This window comes from Akebia trifoliata, chromosome 1 (genome assembly GCF_017979445.1).
Source record: "Akebia trifoliata isolate Shusen 1 chromosome 1, ASM1797944v1, whole genome shotgun sequence".
Lineage (NCBI taxonomy): Eukaryota > Viridiplantae > Streptophyta > Magnoliopsida > Ranunculales > Lardizabalaceae > Akebia > Akebia trifoliata.
In genome coordinates this window covers 17,632,370-17,647,819 of record NC_141375.1, presented here as the reverse complement: position 1 = coordinate 17,647,819, position 15,450 = coordinate 17,632,370, and the positions used below count along the sequence as shown (strand labels likewise).

General features: G+C 33.0%; 1 protein-coding gene across 1 annotated transcript; it reads right to left on the bottom strand.

Moving 5' to 3' along the window:
• Nucleotides 1-11,785: 11,785 nt before the first annotated feature.
• On the bottom strand, nt 11,786-15,171 carry LOC147410800 (uncharacterized). The gene is made up of 3 exons (XM_086425958.1): nt 15,120-15,171; nt 11,929-12,200; nt 11,786-11,866 (listed from the first exon to the last, which is right to left on the bottom strand). Exons 1-3 carry the CDS (start codon nt 15,169-15,171, stop codon nt 11,786-11,788), a joined length of 405 nt encoding a protein of 134 aa, XP_086282084.1.
• Between the last annotated feature and the right edge of the window lie 279 nt (nt 15,172-15,450).

The following is a 15,450-nucleotide window of genomic DNA, read 5'->3' as shown; positions in this document are numbered from 1 at the left end:
TGGGTAATTTCATCATTTTTTAGTGATTTTTATCGTAAAGCTTCTTTTTGTCTATAAAATGATGATTTCTATGTTTTTTGGATTTTATTTTCCTAAGATAACGTGGTTTCTACAGTTGTGTTAGTTTGAGATACCTCATCCGAATTTCTGAAACATATCTAGTAACAAATAAAGCATTGGAATAATCATCCATCATTGGTTTGTAGCCACTTCAAAAAAATTGGAGTCTAGTTTCTCGGACTCGAACTTAGGTTTGTAGGTACTTCAAAAAACCAACTCATTTTATGATTCAAAAAGTTAGAGTCTCGTTTCTCAAACTCGAACTTAGGTTTGTAGGTACTTCAAAAAACCTACTCATTCTATGATTCAAAAAGTTGGAGTTTCATTTCTAAGACTCGAACTTAGGTTTGTAGGTACTTCAAAAAATTTATTCATTCTATGATTTAAAAAGTTGGAGTTTCGTTTCTCGAACTCAAACTTAGGTTTGTAGGTATTTCAAAAAATCTATTCATTCTATGATTTAAAAAGTTGGAGTTTCGTTTCTCGAACTCAAACTTAGGTTTGTAGGTACTTCAAAAAATTTACTCATTCTATGATTAAAAAAATTGGAGTCTCGTTTTTCGGACTCAAACTTAGGTTTGTAGGCACTTCAAAAAACCTACTCATTCTATGATTCAAAAAGTTGGAGTCTCGTTTCTTGAACTCAAACTTAAGTTTGTAAGTACTTCAAAAAACTTACTCATTCAATGATTCAAAAAATTGGAGTCTCATTTCTTGGACTTGAACTTAGGTTTGTAGGCACTTCAAAAAACCTACTCATTCAATGATTCAAAAAGTTGGAGTCTTATTTCTCGGACTCGAACTTAGGTTTGTAGGCACTTCAAAAAACCTACTCATTCTATGATTTAAAAAGTTTGAGTCTCGTTTCTCGGACTCGAACTTATTGGAACTACAGTTCTCGGGCTTGAATTAGTTAAAGACTCGCTATTATCGAGTTCAAAGTTTGATAGATTGGGCCTTTATTAGCTTATCATACATCTGAATTCATAATTATCATTGGGCTTCGTCGGACTTTAACGTTTTTGTAAGATTTTCTTTTTTTTTCATGTGATCAAGAATGAAAACTTCGAAATCACAATTATTCTAAAAAGATGTCCATAGTTTCAAGGTTGGCTTCTAACTGGAATTTGACTATGAAACTGATGAAATGGATTGCACTTCAAAAATATGAATGAACAACTATGGACTTTGATATATGACAAATAAAATAATCGACATTCCTTTAAATTCAAGACTCTTAAGATTATCATATGTGCAATAAGGAATTTGATCAATTTCTTTTTAGAAATGCTTGAGCTGGACTTAAAAAATCTTAATAAATATTAGAATATAAGATTTTTCTCTTCAAAGTGGTTGATGATTCTACATCTTCCTTTGGTGAACACTTGAAAAAGTAAACATACTCTTAATGCTCAAGATGACTTTCAAGTTTCGTCGACTTCAACCCTAATTTTGTTAGATGTGAGCTTTCAGCTGAAAAATGAATATTGTGACTTGAATAATTTTTTGCATTTCCTAGTAAACTTCCTTCTGGATTTTTCTTCTTGATGGGATATTTTATCCTATTTGATGATGCCCTAATTTTTGCCTAGATCACCTCTTCAGGTTTTCAATCTAGCGGGCTTTGTTTTTCATTTTTGATAATGTCTTGATTTTTGTCTAAGTTGCATTTTCAAGTTTTCCACCTAGCAGGCCTTCTTTTTTTATGGTTATGCCCTAACTTTTGCCTAAGTCGTCCTTCCAGATTTTCAACTTAGCGGGCTTTTTTCTTCTTGATGATCTTGAATATTCAACTCAACAACTTCTTAGTTCCTTGGATCTTAACTGAGTCAATTAGCATTCATGAGGAATTAATAGGTGGGCTTAGGGCATGGTTTAGAAAGAAAAGATATAAGGCTCAACTTCTCAAAATGCTCATAGTTTGATATTCTTTCTTTTCTATCAATTATTTTGATTCTCCTTAAATGCTCCTAGTTTGACATTCTTTTTTTTTCATCAATTCTTTTGATTCTTTTTTTTCTAATGCCCCTAGTTTAGCATTATTTTCTTTTGAACCTTTCAATAGAGGATTTTTCTTTTAGATGACATTTTCCTTAAGAGAATACATTTTTTTTTATGATCGAGCCTGAAGTAACTTTTCAGGTTGCCTACGTACCCCAAATATTTTTTTTTGACTTTTGGGATCAGGTCAAACTTAGTTCATACCAGACTTTCTTCCCAAGGTTAGTTGGTGTGATTTAGAAAGAAGAGGCTATTGATTTTTTTCAAAGGCAGCAAGGGGCTAACGAAGGTTATCTTTTCTTGGTAAGATCGGAAAATGATTCGACCAAAGAAAGTCTCCTTTGAAGAAATGCTACTTGATTTGATCAAAGTTTTGGAAACTCAATATCTTGATTGCTCTGTCGAGTAAAGTCTTCTTCTACGAAATTGAGAATGAGTAATCTTCAATCTTCTTTTGAGAAATAATAATCTTCAGTCAGTCTTCTTTTGAAAATGAGTACTCTTCAGTCTTCTTTTGAGAAGGAGTCATCTTCAGTCTTCTTCTACGTGATTGAGTTATTTGTATTTGACATTGACTTGTTCAACCATTTCCAAACGTTGAAGAAAATTACATATTCTTTTCTGAATGAGAACATGATGAATCTCTTATTGAGGGTCTTTACACTTTTAATAATAGTTTCAACTACATCATTCTTAACTGATAATCTTTGATTTTGAAGTTCACCATCGATTTTATGCCTTTATTTATTTCGGTGCAATCTATCAATATATACTCCTGAGACCATGTAGGAAGGTTTTTGAATTTCTCAAGTTTATTATTTTCTCATGTTCCCCTGAGGATAATGTAGTACCCATTTGTACTTTTTAAGTATACTTTTTAATTCCAATATTTATCAAATTTGATTAGTGAGCTTTGAAGTATTCTTTATGTCAAATGTTATGTTCACATCATTATTGCACGCATGATAATCGAAAGCTTCTTTATTTTATCGGAATAAAAAGACATAGACTGACAAACCTGACTAAAAGCTAAAAATTAATAAATCGTAACATAAAGGAATTAATCGACTGAATTTAAAAACTGACGCTTAAAAGAAAAATCAAAATGGGGACATGATTCTGAATGAGAGGACACAATGCTAGGGTCTATGCCACTTTAAATATCTTCATAATGGATGGATTCGAGCTCGTCCACTTTTACCACATTTTCATATTCTGATTCAAGCCTATCTAATACTCAAAATCCTGTTATTAAAATACTTTCTCTGCTTTTCAGTTCTGTCACTGCCCCAGGGTATATGAGTTCATTCTTGCATGGTGAGGATGTATTATTAAGACCATTCGAGTGAATAAAGAAAATCGGGTTAATTGATTCGCGCTTGCTTATGAATATTAGGTTCAGAGTAGGAGGATGTTGATTTTGAAATGTAAGCAAAGGGTTAGTTTTAACATTAGGCGTAGTAGGAGTGGGTGTGGTGACCTTTCCTTGCTCAATAAGATCTTAAATAGCATGACGGAGACTAAGGAATCTATCAAGAACATGACCAGGCATCTAATAGAATTCACAGAATTGTCCATTGTCCATGTTTGGAGAAAGAGGATTGGGCAAATGCTTAGATTGTAATGATGTCAGCAATCCCCTTTTCATCAACTTTTAATATGCAACACTAAGAGACATTCCAAGATTGGCAAATTGTCTCCTAGGCTTGACTTGTAAGGGCTGAGTGGCTTGAGGAGCTAGTGCGAAAGAGGTGTTGGTTACTTGTAAGGAATTGGCACTGAAATGTTTTTTGACTCAAACAAGTTACCGAAAAGTCCTGAAGAATAAGCATCCTCAACTTGATTTCCAGTCTCAAGGAGGGATTGAAGAGTGGGAAGGTACTAAGGCATCAATTATTTGGCATAATTTGGAGTGAGATTCCTGAAAATGATCTTGACTTGTTCCTTCTCTTGAAGTCGATCCCACAATAGAGCTACTTTAGGGCTCCATCGAGCAATGAACTCAGTGAAAGTTTTCTTGTATTTTATTTTAGTAGTTTCTAAATATTTTCTTGTGAGTTCAATATCCGTGTTGAATGAATACCGATCAATAAACTCTTTCATCAATTCATGCCATGTTCTTACCCGAGATAAATCTAATGACATTAGCCAGCGTAGGGCAAAACTTGTAATGGTTCTTTGAAAAAATTGTGTCATCTATTCTTCAATCAAACCCTGAGATTGCATGATGCCGACATATACTTTTAAGTAAGTCCTATGGCATCCAATCCCATCAAATTTCTCCATGTCTGGCATTGTGAACTTCTCTAACAGACAGACCATGGGAAATAATGTCATTACCCTTAATCTAAGAGTAAGATCATCGGGGTCTTTGATATTCTTCAAAGTGATTTCAACCTGAGTTATTCGATGAGGTAAGATAGGGTCAACTTGTAATTGATCATCTTCTTGGTTTTTAAATAGGTCAAACACATCCTGAGATTCTATAGTTTTATCTTTTTTCTTTTCAATTTTCAAGGCCCAATTGTGTCTGGATAGAAGTGATAATTTGTGTTTGAAAAGATTCTAAAATCTGACGGAGCGCTGCTTCATCCATGGTACTTATTTTTTCTTGTGGCAAAGACTGATTACTTGGCAATGGTACTCTGGAAAGAAGACTTTTTTCACGAACCCAAAGTGGTACAGATGGAGGTTTAGAACATTTGGGACCAATTATCACCTGAGTGGAAGTACACCAAGATTAACCATTGATTCTAAAGGTTTGATTCTTAACCACATGATTAACATTTTGAAATTAACCTAAGTCTGGTGGGAAATATTGAATCCAATTGCACTATAAGTCTATAGTGACTAAGAATATAAGAAAGGTTAGTCATGGATCTACCCCTGATTGGAATAGAACCTTTGATCAGACAAATTAATTTGACCCTAAGATCGAATCTTTTTTATATAAAATAGTCTGAATCTTTGAAAGTAAAACCAATTAGTCCAACTGGTTTGGTATTGATCAGTTTGATCCATTTGTTGATTAAGCCAATTAATTTACATTTCACACATTGGGCCGAACCAATATTGCGGGTTTAATTTGAACGGTCTAGACTGGTATGCCCACTTACTTACTGGTTGGATTAATTAGAGCAACTCGGGAACAACCATAGTCAGTTCAGGTCGTGACATATAGGAAGACTCTTAAACTCTAGGTTTACTACGTACAATGCAATTTATCCTGCCACCCTTGCCCAAGTGCACCTATATACTTCTCAAGTGTACTCAATTAGATGGTACGTGGTGACTTGATTTGATAAACCGTATAGGTGATAATTTAAGACTCCAGCTCAAATTTTTGAAGTTAAAAATAGCAAGTTTAATCCCCAGTTCACAGGTGGCGTACAATGCTGAGCAAGGGCACTCTTAAGTCACCTCTCTTATAGAATAGACGTAATCTATCCCCCTTGTACCGTAGTACATTGGGGTAGGATCTCGCTTAGGCATTGATTTTAACTAAGAAGTGCAATTGGTGAACTTAGATTAACTTGGATATACCGTATAGGTACGAGTTTAGGGTTAGCGATCGGGACATGTGACTTTGTGGCTTACAATAGGACAAAGGCTAAGGTCATTCCAACCTGGGTGCATCAATATACCTTTCAGTGTCACCTGATCAAATGGTACTAATGCCCTAGTTTTATATACCCTAAGGTACGTGACTAGAGTTGTGATTTTCATGGATGACGTCGCATCTCCAAAGAAACCGAACCACGCACTAGTACCATGTTGGCTATAAAGGACATGCAAGCATGCAATGTAATAAAATAAACGTGCAGGGGTGTGTGCAATCAGGGTGGGGTGTGCCCGGGGCATTTTTAAGATAAATGGTTCTGTGGGCCAGATCAGATTATCACAATATGGATTTCAAATATTAAAGAAAATACAAACAACATTTATAATATTCAATTCAAGATCAAAGCATGCACATCATAGAGATATATCAGATCATGGCATATTAAATGCACAATCACAGAATATTCAATCAGATTTAAGATTGAAACCGGCATAGAATGAATCAAAATAATTTTTTTTGTTTTATTTTTATGATTCAATCAAAGATCATTTTGGGCGACCTTAAACAAGTTGAGATTTTAAAGAATATATTAAGTTAAGAATGTACTGATAATTGTTGAGATAATAAATTATGATCATTCTTTAAAAAAATTTATTTTTTATTATTTCTTTTAAGAAAAAAAATTGATTTTTATTTTGTCGAGAAACACCAAAAAAAACTTCTCTTATTTGAAGAAATTGATTTTTTTAAGGAAAAAAAAAACTAAAAAGAACTTTTTTCGTATATGTTGCTGCTAGCAACACACAACAGCAACAACAACACACAACGGCAACATTCAGAAAAACTGAATTCTGTTTTATAAAAAAAAACGTTTTTTTTTTTTTAGAAATAAAGAAAAACTGAATTTAGCTTTAAAAAATTGTTTTTTTTTTAAAGAAAAATCGAATATTGTTTAAAATGAAAAATTTTGAAACAAAGAGAAAAATAAAAAAAATTTCTTTTAGCATTTTTTTTTTAAAATTACTATCAAAGATCAACACATGTACCCTAAAAAATAAAAAAATAAACAAAAATAAATAAATAAAATTTTTTTATTTTAAAAAAATCTTTATGATCCAACAACCCTCATTCCATTTTACCTCATTATTTTTCTTTAAACTATTAGATTATTTGTAAGTCTCCCAAATCGACCTTTAATTGAGACCATAAAAAAAATTATCTAAGAATATGACCTCCAAACTTTTATAGCCAATTCAGCATCATCCTATCCTCAATTCATATGTCAATTTGAATATTTCATTATTAATGACCATAGATTGAATCATAGAAAGTAATACTCCAAAATAACATACCCAAAATAAATCCAAATAACGTCAAGAGAAGATAATACAACCCAAAAAATAAATGAATAAGATAAATAAGATAAACAAAATAAAAAAAAGGATCTATTTAGCAATGTATCAATATTTGGGATCTTTCAAGTTTGATCCTCAAAAGTTCCCAGTGGAGTCGCCACTGAAAGTGCCCTCTATCCGCAGGGTATGCGAATTCATTTTTGATTTTTTAGGTTTGGGAGTCGCCACCTAGTTATTATGGTCTAGGAATCAAATATTGACTTTACCAATAGATAAGATACTGATCTATACAGAGAATAGGTCCGGGGATCAGGTTACGGGGTTGGAAGGTGTTAGGCACCAACCCCGCCCGACAAACGTTAGTCTCTAATTTTCTCAAATAATACTACATTGCAAAATAGACATAAAAATAATAAAAATAATTACCTAGCGGATTACGATGGTTCCCTTAGTACTGGCAGAAAGTGTCCTTGTATGAGTTTCTTTGTTATTCCTACATCACTAGATCTGTTTCTAATCTTCAAGTTGAAGTATCTTTCATCTAGATCTGAGTGTTTCCTAATGTTTTTAAGAATTTCTTAGTGTTTTTGGAGGATTTATGGGATTTTTTGAGTGAAAACTAGGGTTTGGATGATATGTAGGGAATTAAGACTTCAAAATTAGGGTTTGGAGAGAGTTAGGAAAACTTTTTAACCTACTTTTTCTAGGGTTTATTTTGAACTGTTAAATTAGGTTGTGGAGGTTCTATATTTATATATTTTTTAAGGTTTGACTAGGTCTCCTTTTAGATAAGGTGAATTAAGGTTTTGACTTAAGTCTTATTTGATTGATTAGGTATCTTTAGATTAGGGTTTTGACTTAAGTCTTATTTGATTGACTAGGTTTCTTTAGATTAGAGTTTTAATTCTTACGTACAATGAAAGAATATATTTTTTGATTTTTGGAGAACCCCCATTAATTATATTTTAATTCTTTTAGGCCTCCAGATGAAAGGATCATTTAATAAATATCAAGGGGGTACCACTTAAATAAGTGGGCAACCATCAACAATTTTTTGTAAGGAATTCAATGGGATTATGGGTTTGTGCCATTTAAGAATTTTTGGTGTGAAATGATCGTGAACCCTATGAAGGGCATTTTCATAATTTTGTTGAATTTGGTTTATTTGATTTCATTTTATTGTTTTATCTGTTGGAAAGGATTTTCCTAAGCATAAGGGGGCTCTAAGGATGTTAGGGGTATTTTAGTAATTTGGTCATTTTTTAATTATTTTTATCGTAAAACTTTTTTTTATCTGTAAAATAATGATTTCTATGTTGTTTGGGATTATATTTTCCTAGGATAGCGTGATTTCTACAGTTTTGTTAGTTTGAGATATCTCATCCGAATTTCTGAAACATATCTAGTAACAAATAAAGCATTGGAATAATCATTCATCATTGGGAACCATCGTAATAGGGTTAACGAGTTAGTTAATCAGGCAAGTGTAAAAATGGGATGTCTACAAACGCGTATGAGAGTAGAGTCACAATTAGAATCCGGGTCCATTCCTCTCTATCTTTATTAGTAAACATGTATTGTAAAGGTGCGTATATGAATGGAGTTGTATAATTTGGGAATCATATGCAAATCTGATAGGCATAGACAAAGATGATTGGTCAGTCATCACTAACAATCTAGAGTAGTCGAACGTTCTGACACATCGAAAAGAGACCTATTGCTTACGGTCACATCGAACGGCCCATCTAAGCCGGATAACTATTTACCAGTGTAGTAAACGCAGCGATCGACCACAAAATCAGGAACCAAAAGCTAAATTTATGTTGTAACATCATGTCCCAACTATAAGTGATCCAGTCGTGAATCCCAACTCTCTAATTATACTACTCCACCATCATGTAATATGTATCTGTTGTTATATTTTGAACTATAAACTGAAAAGCATGCTTGTTATTTCAATGTTGTCAAATTATTTGTATAAAAATGAAAATGTATACTGAGTATTGACAATGAATGTATGTAGACTTTTAAACTCTTTAGTTGCTCATCCCTGGCTATATGTACCCGTTAATTGTATTTTACTTGGTAATGCCTCGCATGTATTAAAATGTTTCAGTATGCTATTCGTACATGTTAGGTGAGGTTATTAGTAGGGACTGTTTGTGGACTTACTGGGTAACGATTGTTACTCACCCTTTACTTCCTATATTTTTTAGCTTTAGAGCCTACAGTCGGAGAGGCAGTCGTACAAGGACTATCTGGTGGGTTATCGACGACCATAGTCTATTATCCGATGAGCATCATGACTACTTCTACTAGAAGTTTGTTCATCGTAGGAGATGTTTATTTTTTTTTGGGAGGGGGGGCAAGTGCTAGGTCTATGTTAGAGTGAGAATAAATTTTTGTAATCCTGTATATTTTCACCTTTTTACACAACTCTGATCAAATTCCGTGATGGTCGCAGTTTACTGTCTTCCGCATTTTGTATATTTTGGTACATTGTTATATACAAGATTTATTGGTTATTGGCTTATCAGTTTTTCTTTACTTTCGAGTTCCATGAAACGCTAACATAAGAGGAGGAACTTGTCCAAACTTCGAGGTTTGACTCCGGATTTGTGTTAGCATTTGGTAGGGAGCCATATTAACATTGCTGAATTGATAAAAAAAACGGACTCAAACTAACTCACAGGACTAGAGGCAAGTGCCAACAGTAGGCTTGATTACAAACTGAGGACTTGGGATATTGTTTCTAAGTAGTAGGCCTGAGGTACTATGATCTTCAAGGAGCATCTGGGCAATGTCGAGAGATTCTATGGTGAAGACTGCCTAGATCTTGTAGATCTCTACGAGTTCAAATTCTGGGGTCATTTATGATTGTTTACTTGGTGTTAATATTCATTCTAACCGACTAGAGTTACAAACCCAGCTAGGCGGTGGGCATTTAAGCTTAGGTGCAATGATAACCTTTTGACCCCATCGGAGGTGAATTTAATCAATTTCAATGTTAGGGTTCCTCTTAATAACATTTTAATAAATCCTGGGATTATTGAATTTTGTGCATCAATCCATTAAATAATCCATTCATGCAATGATTCATTTATTCAAAGGGAAAGTAATTTCATTTAATTATTGAAAATAAGGACAAATGTTGCTTTCATTGAATAATAGATTAGATTTAAACCTTAAGATGACACAAGAAAAGGTACTTCAGTAATTTTTCAAGGTCCATGTAAAAAAATAGATCTTTGTCAATGTCCTTCTCTTCCCTCTTATTTTTTTCTTTTAGAAAAACATTTTTTCTTCTTTTGAAATGGGTTAGGACTCCAATTAGAAAATTTTTTATTGTCGTTTTGAATGGCTCAACCCGTAATGATTGTTAAATTGAGATGGACTAAGTCATTTTGAATCATTACCACAATTAAATGAATTTTTTATTGGGTTAGTGTACCTAGTGATATGATGGACTTGAGTTAGAAAAGATGTTTGATCGTCTTGAGGACGAGATTATCATTTATTGATCTTAAAATTTAACAGTTCTCTTTTTCAAAAAGACAACTTAGGAACACTCACGATAAGTTCGAGTCGTGACCTGTAGGAAGGTTCTTAGACTTTATGTTAATTACGTGCAATATAATTTATCTGGCCACCCTGGTACAAATGCACCTATACACCTCTCAAGCGTACTCAATCAAATGGTACGTGGTGACTTGGTTTGATATATTATATAGGTACGAAACTAGGGTTATAACTTTCGTAAATAGTTTTGCGTCCTACAAGGAGACCAACCACGTACTAATACTACGTTGGTATTTGGAACATGTAACTTTGTGGCTTACAATAAAACAAATGCCCAAGTCGCTCCAGCGTGGGTGCATCAATATATCTTTCAGGGTCATCTAATCAAACGATATTAATGCCCCAGTTTTATATATCATAGAGGTGCGTGACAAAAGTTGTAGTTTTCATGAATGACGTCGCATCCCATGAGGAGATCGAGTTACACACTAGTTCCACAATTGCTATAAGGGACATGTACATATGTGATGCATCATAAATTAGTCGTGCTAGTGGTGTGTGCAAATAGGGTGGGGTACGCCCGAGGTTTTTTTCGGATAAATGGGCTCATAGGTCAGATCACATCACCAAAGTACAAACATCAAATAAATATTAATCATAAAACATAAAAATATGCATAACATCAAGATCAAGATCAAGGAATACACATCAAAGATATATATCAATCAGGATCATGGCATGTCAGATAGGCAATCAATCAAGGTAGTGTAAAAAAGAATAATAATGATCAACTAATAAGGTTAGCAAAAAAAAATATCAATCATCGATCAGACATGGGACAAGATCAACCAACAATTTTTTTTTTTTTTTTACCATGTAGAATTGTTGCATTTTTAGCACAAAAATTATCTTCCTTTATTAAGTTTGTTACTCAACAAATCTTGTGAGTGAGAACTTAGATTATCTTAACTAACTAAGTAAGATTTGAAACCTTACTAAGGGCTATTGAGTTCACGTGGACCATTACATCGGCACATCAATACCACAACCTTTTAGATTTCACGTACAAAGCTCGGAAAAGTAAAATAAAATTCGAAAATAAATTAATTTTTTTATTATTTTTTTTTTCAAACCAAATCAAACTCAATTTACTAAAACTTTACAAAGAAGAGTCACCTGTTCCTTCAAAATCAAAACCTTAAAAAAAACTCACTGGGATCAGATTTCTAATTTTTCTTTAAGATTTTAATTAAACTACATAAAATTAAAAATAAAAATACTATGCAACTTAGAATGGATGGAGATGCCTACTCAATTCGTTAACATTAGCAAATATTCCAATGAGATCTTGTCTATAAGGAAGATTTGACTGTCATCAATCACTTTCGTTCAATACTCAATCATCGAAGACTCCTTTCACTTTCACTTCACCGAAGACCTTTGGCTCGCCAAATTTCTCCTCTCCTTCAAAATCTCCATCGTGTCATCTTTCTCAACCTTCTCATCTTTCTTTTTCATCTTCATTCTTGTTGTCGTTGGAGTTACGAAAATGTAAGTTTCCTTTTCATCGTTGTTACTTCTGTTGAGAAAATCAAAGATCTTCCATCGCTTCAACGATCCAATCGAATTACTCTTCTTGCATCTTTCTAGTGCTTCTTTAACGAATTTCGGAGTCCACACACAGTAAGTTCCCGATGAAACTCCTTTCAATTCAACATATTTCAATGACGATGATGACGGAGGATCACATTTTTCGATCAAGAGCTTTCTCAATGAAAGTCGAATTGTCTATCTTTTTGTTGGTTTGGTGTCATTGAAGATGAGATCTCTGTTGAAGACAAGGTAAGTCAGTTTGATCTTTCCATTGAAGAAGATCTCATCAGTAGCAATGGATGACAATCCAAGATCTTTGGAAATTAAAGAAAACTCAAAATCATTTTCGTAGTATCATTATTGATTGCTTCTTCTGGTTTTGTTATTTTTGAGGCTAATTCTCAGAACTCTTCGATTCTTTTGTTGAGTTATCTTCAATGACATCATCATCTCTTAAATCGTTGATTTTGGTGGAGATTTTGGGGAAAGAATAGCAGTTGAAGCTTGGAGAGGGCACGAAAATCAAAACTTCTTGCATTTCGAACTATTTTATGGCAGAATCTCCCTCTCTTTCTCTTTTTTTCTTCGTCGTAATTCTTATTTCATTATTTTTCATGTATTACTTTGAATCTTTGTTTTTTGGAGTTGACAAAATAAAAAATCCAAAATAGTAAAAAAACCAAATAATCAACCAAAAGATTCCATTACCATGCCCCCAAAAATAAAAAAAATTTGCCAATTTTGCAATGCAACAATTTTTTAGATTTTCAAGTTTGATCTTCAAAGTTCCCAATGGAGTCACCATTAAAAATGCTCTTAATCACTGGAGTGGATCCGATTATTTTTTAGAATCGCCACCTAGTTTTATGGTCTAGGAATCAAAGATAACTCTAAACAAATAAGAAACATAAAATTATAAAGAAATTATGGGTATGGGGATTAGGTTACGGGATTGGAAGGTGTTAGGCACCAATCCTGCATGGTAAAAATCGATCACTACTTTTTTAAAGATTTATATTGCAAAAAATGACTTAAAACTAGAATAAAAATAAGAAAAAAATTACCTTTATTTTTACATAAATGATTGCAACGATCGGTTCCCTAGAAACTGGTGGTAAGCATTTTTTATGTGAATCCTCTCAATTTGTCTTTGCTTATAGATCTGTTCCCAATATCTGAGTTGGGACTTTCTTCTTCTAGATCTAAATATTTTTCTAGTTTTTTAGGGTATTTTTTAAGGTTTATGAGTATTTTTAATTGAAAATTAAGCCTTGGGGTTAAGTATTGACTTGGCACTTCTGATTTAGAGTTTTTTACCTTTATTTTCTAAGGTTTCTCTAAACCTGTGAGATTAGGTTGTAGAGTTCTCTTTTTAAATAACTTTATTAATAAGATTAGGGTTTGATTAGGTTTCTTAGAGAAAGAGTTTATCTCTAACTAATCTCTTAAGTGATTTATATAAGATTTCTATTAGTTTTATTTGAATTTTGATTTTTGACTCACGTAGAATGAGTTTTTTAAATTTTGGAGAACCCCCTAATAGAAGGTTCTTTATTAATTATTCTGAATTCTTTAGGACCCTTGGTGGATGGTTTTTTATTAAATATCAGGTTAACTCCACTTAAATAAATGGGTCGTCACTTGAAATTTGACCCATGAATTAAATTAATTGAATTTATTTGTTCAAAAAATTTATTTTTTTATTAAGATTTCACTTTACAATAATTAATATTTTTATTATTAGTTTCACAATTTTAAATTTTAGGGTTGGAAAATTATCGTTTTAACCTCAAAGAGGACTTTTGAGTTGGAGTGTCTTTTTTTGACGTTTTGAAATGTTTCAAAATCAGTTTTTCATAAGGAATCTAATGAGATTATTGGTTTATTTTACTTATAAGTTTTTAGCATGAAATGATCGTGGACCCTATGAGGGGAATTTTTATAGTTTTGTAAAAATTGATGAAATAATTTATTTGATTTTAGTTTATTTTTTTATGTATTCAATAGGATTTTCCTAAGCGTAACATAGCCTCTAGGGATGTTTTGGTGTCAGAGGTATTTTGATAATTTGATCATTTTTTAAGATTTTTTTCTTAAAACATCTTTTTGTCTCAAAATGATGATTTCTATTTTTTGGTCATATTTTCCTAACGTAGTGAGGTTTCTAATGTTTATTTGCTTGAAATATCTCATTCGAGCTTTGAAAACACATCTAGTAACAAATGAAAAAAAAATTTGAATATTCATTTATCATTGGGAACCATCGCAATCAAGTTGACAAGTTGATTAACTAGGCTAGTACAAAAATATGGTGTGTACAGCAGCACGAAAGTGAACGGAGTTTTAAACAACAAGGGCTCGGGGATAAAACTTGTGTTGATTACACCTAAGGATCACTAGTTAGAGAAATTTGTCAACTTCATATTCAAAACTTCAAACAATGAAATAAAATAGGAAGTCATCATGTTGGGATTGTAAATGGTTTTACACCTCAACATCATTAAGTTGAAAATTTATAAAGACCCACAATTAGTAAAAACACATCGACAAAATCTATGAAGCTAGAATGAATGGTAGTTTACCTTGACCTTATTAAAAAATGGATTAAAAAGATCAGAAAGGTAGAGGTTTTCTAGATGTTTAGGATGAAAAATAAACACACGGGTGTCTTGGCATATATGAAATCATCATTGGCGACAAACTCATCAATGAACGTCTATGTCCACTACTAAGAAAATTTGAACATCATACAAAAAAAGGTAGCAGCCAAAGACTTGTATCCAACCACTAGTCTAAGCAGGATAGATCCTCTTAAGGCCTACCTCATGGATAGAACCTTACTAGAGTGTAGACACCCCAATTTGCATGAACCCATAGGAAAATCCAAATTTTCTCGAATTGATTGCAACTAAGAACTCAAGCCTTTCAACGAGCCTGCATTGCCACTTAGCATCACTTTCATGCATACATGCATCATGTCATATGGTTTGCATGCTCCACCTTGTCCCTAATCCAATTTAATTCCATACCACTTCCATGAACCAATCTGAATTCATATTTGTTCTCCATTAACCGATCCATCACTCATACCTTAGCCCAAGTTTATAAACAAATTCCATTGTCCATAACCAAGTTCATCTCCAAACCCATTATCCATCATCCATAACCAAGTTCATCTCCAAACCCATTATCCATCATCCATAACCAAGTCCATCTCCAAGCCCATTATCCATTATCCATAAATCAAGTCCATTTCTTAAGCCCCATAATCAAGTCCATCTCCAAACCCATTATCTATTATCCATAAATCAAGTCCATTTCTTAAGTCTCATACCAAGTCCATTCTCTAAGCCCAATACC

Excerpts from the sequence above, each read along its gene's own strand:
- LOC147410800 (XM_086425958.1), bottom strand. The coding sequence starts at position 15,171 with ATGGATCGGTTAATGGAGAACAAATATGAATTCAGATTGGTTCATGGA. Across the intron at positions 12,201-15,119 it reads CAGATTGGTTCATGGAAGTG|GAGTTTCATCGGGAACTTAC; the intron begins GTATGGAATTAA and ends TTGAATTGAAAG. Across the intron at positions 11,867-11,928 it reads TGGCGAGCCAAAGGTCTTCG|TCAAATCTTCCTTATAGACA; the intron begins GTGAAGTGAAAG and ends GATTGATGACAG.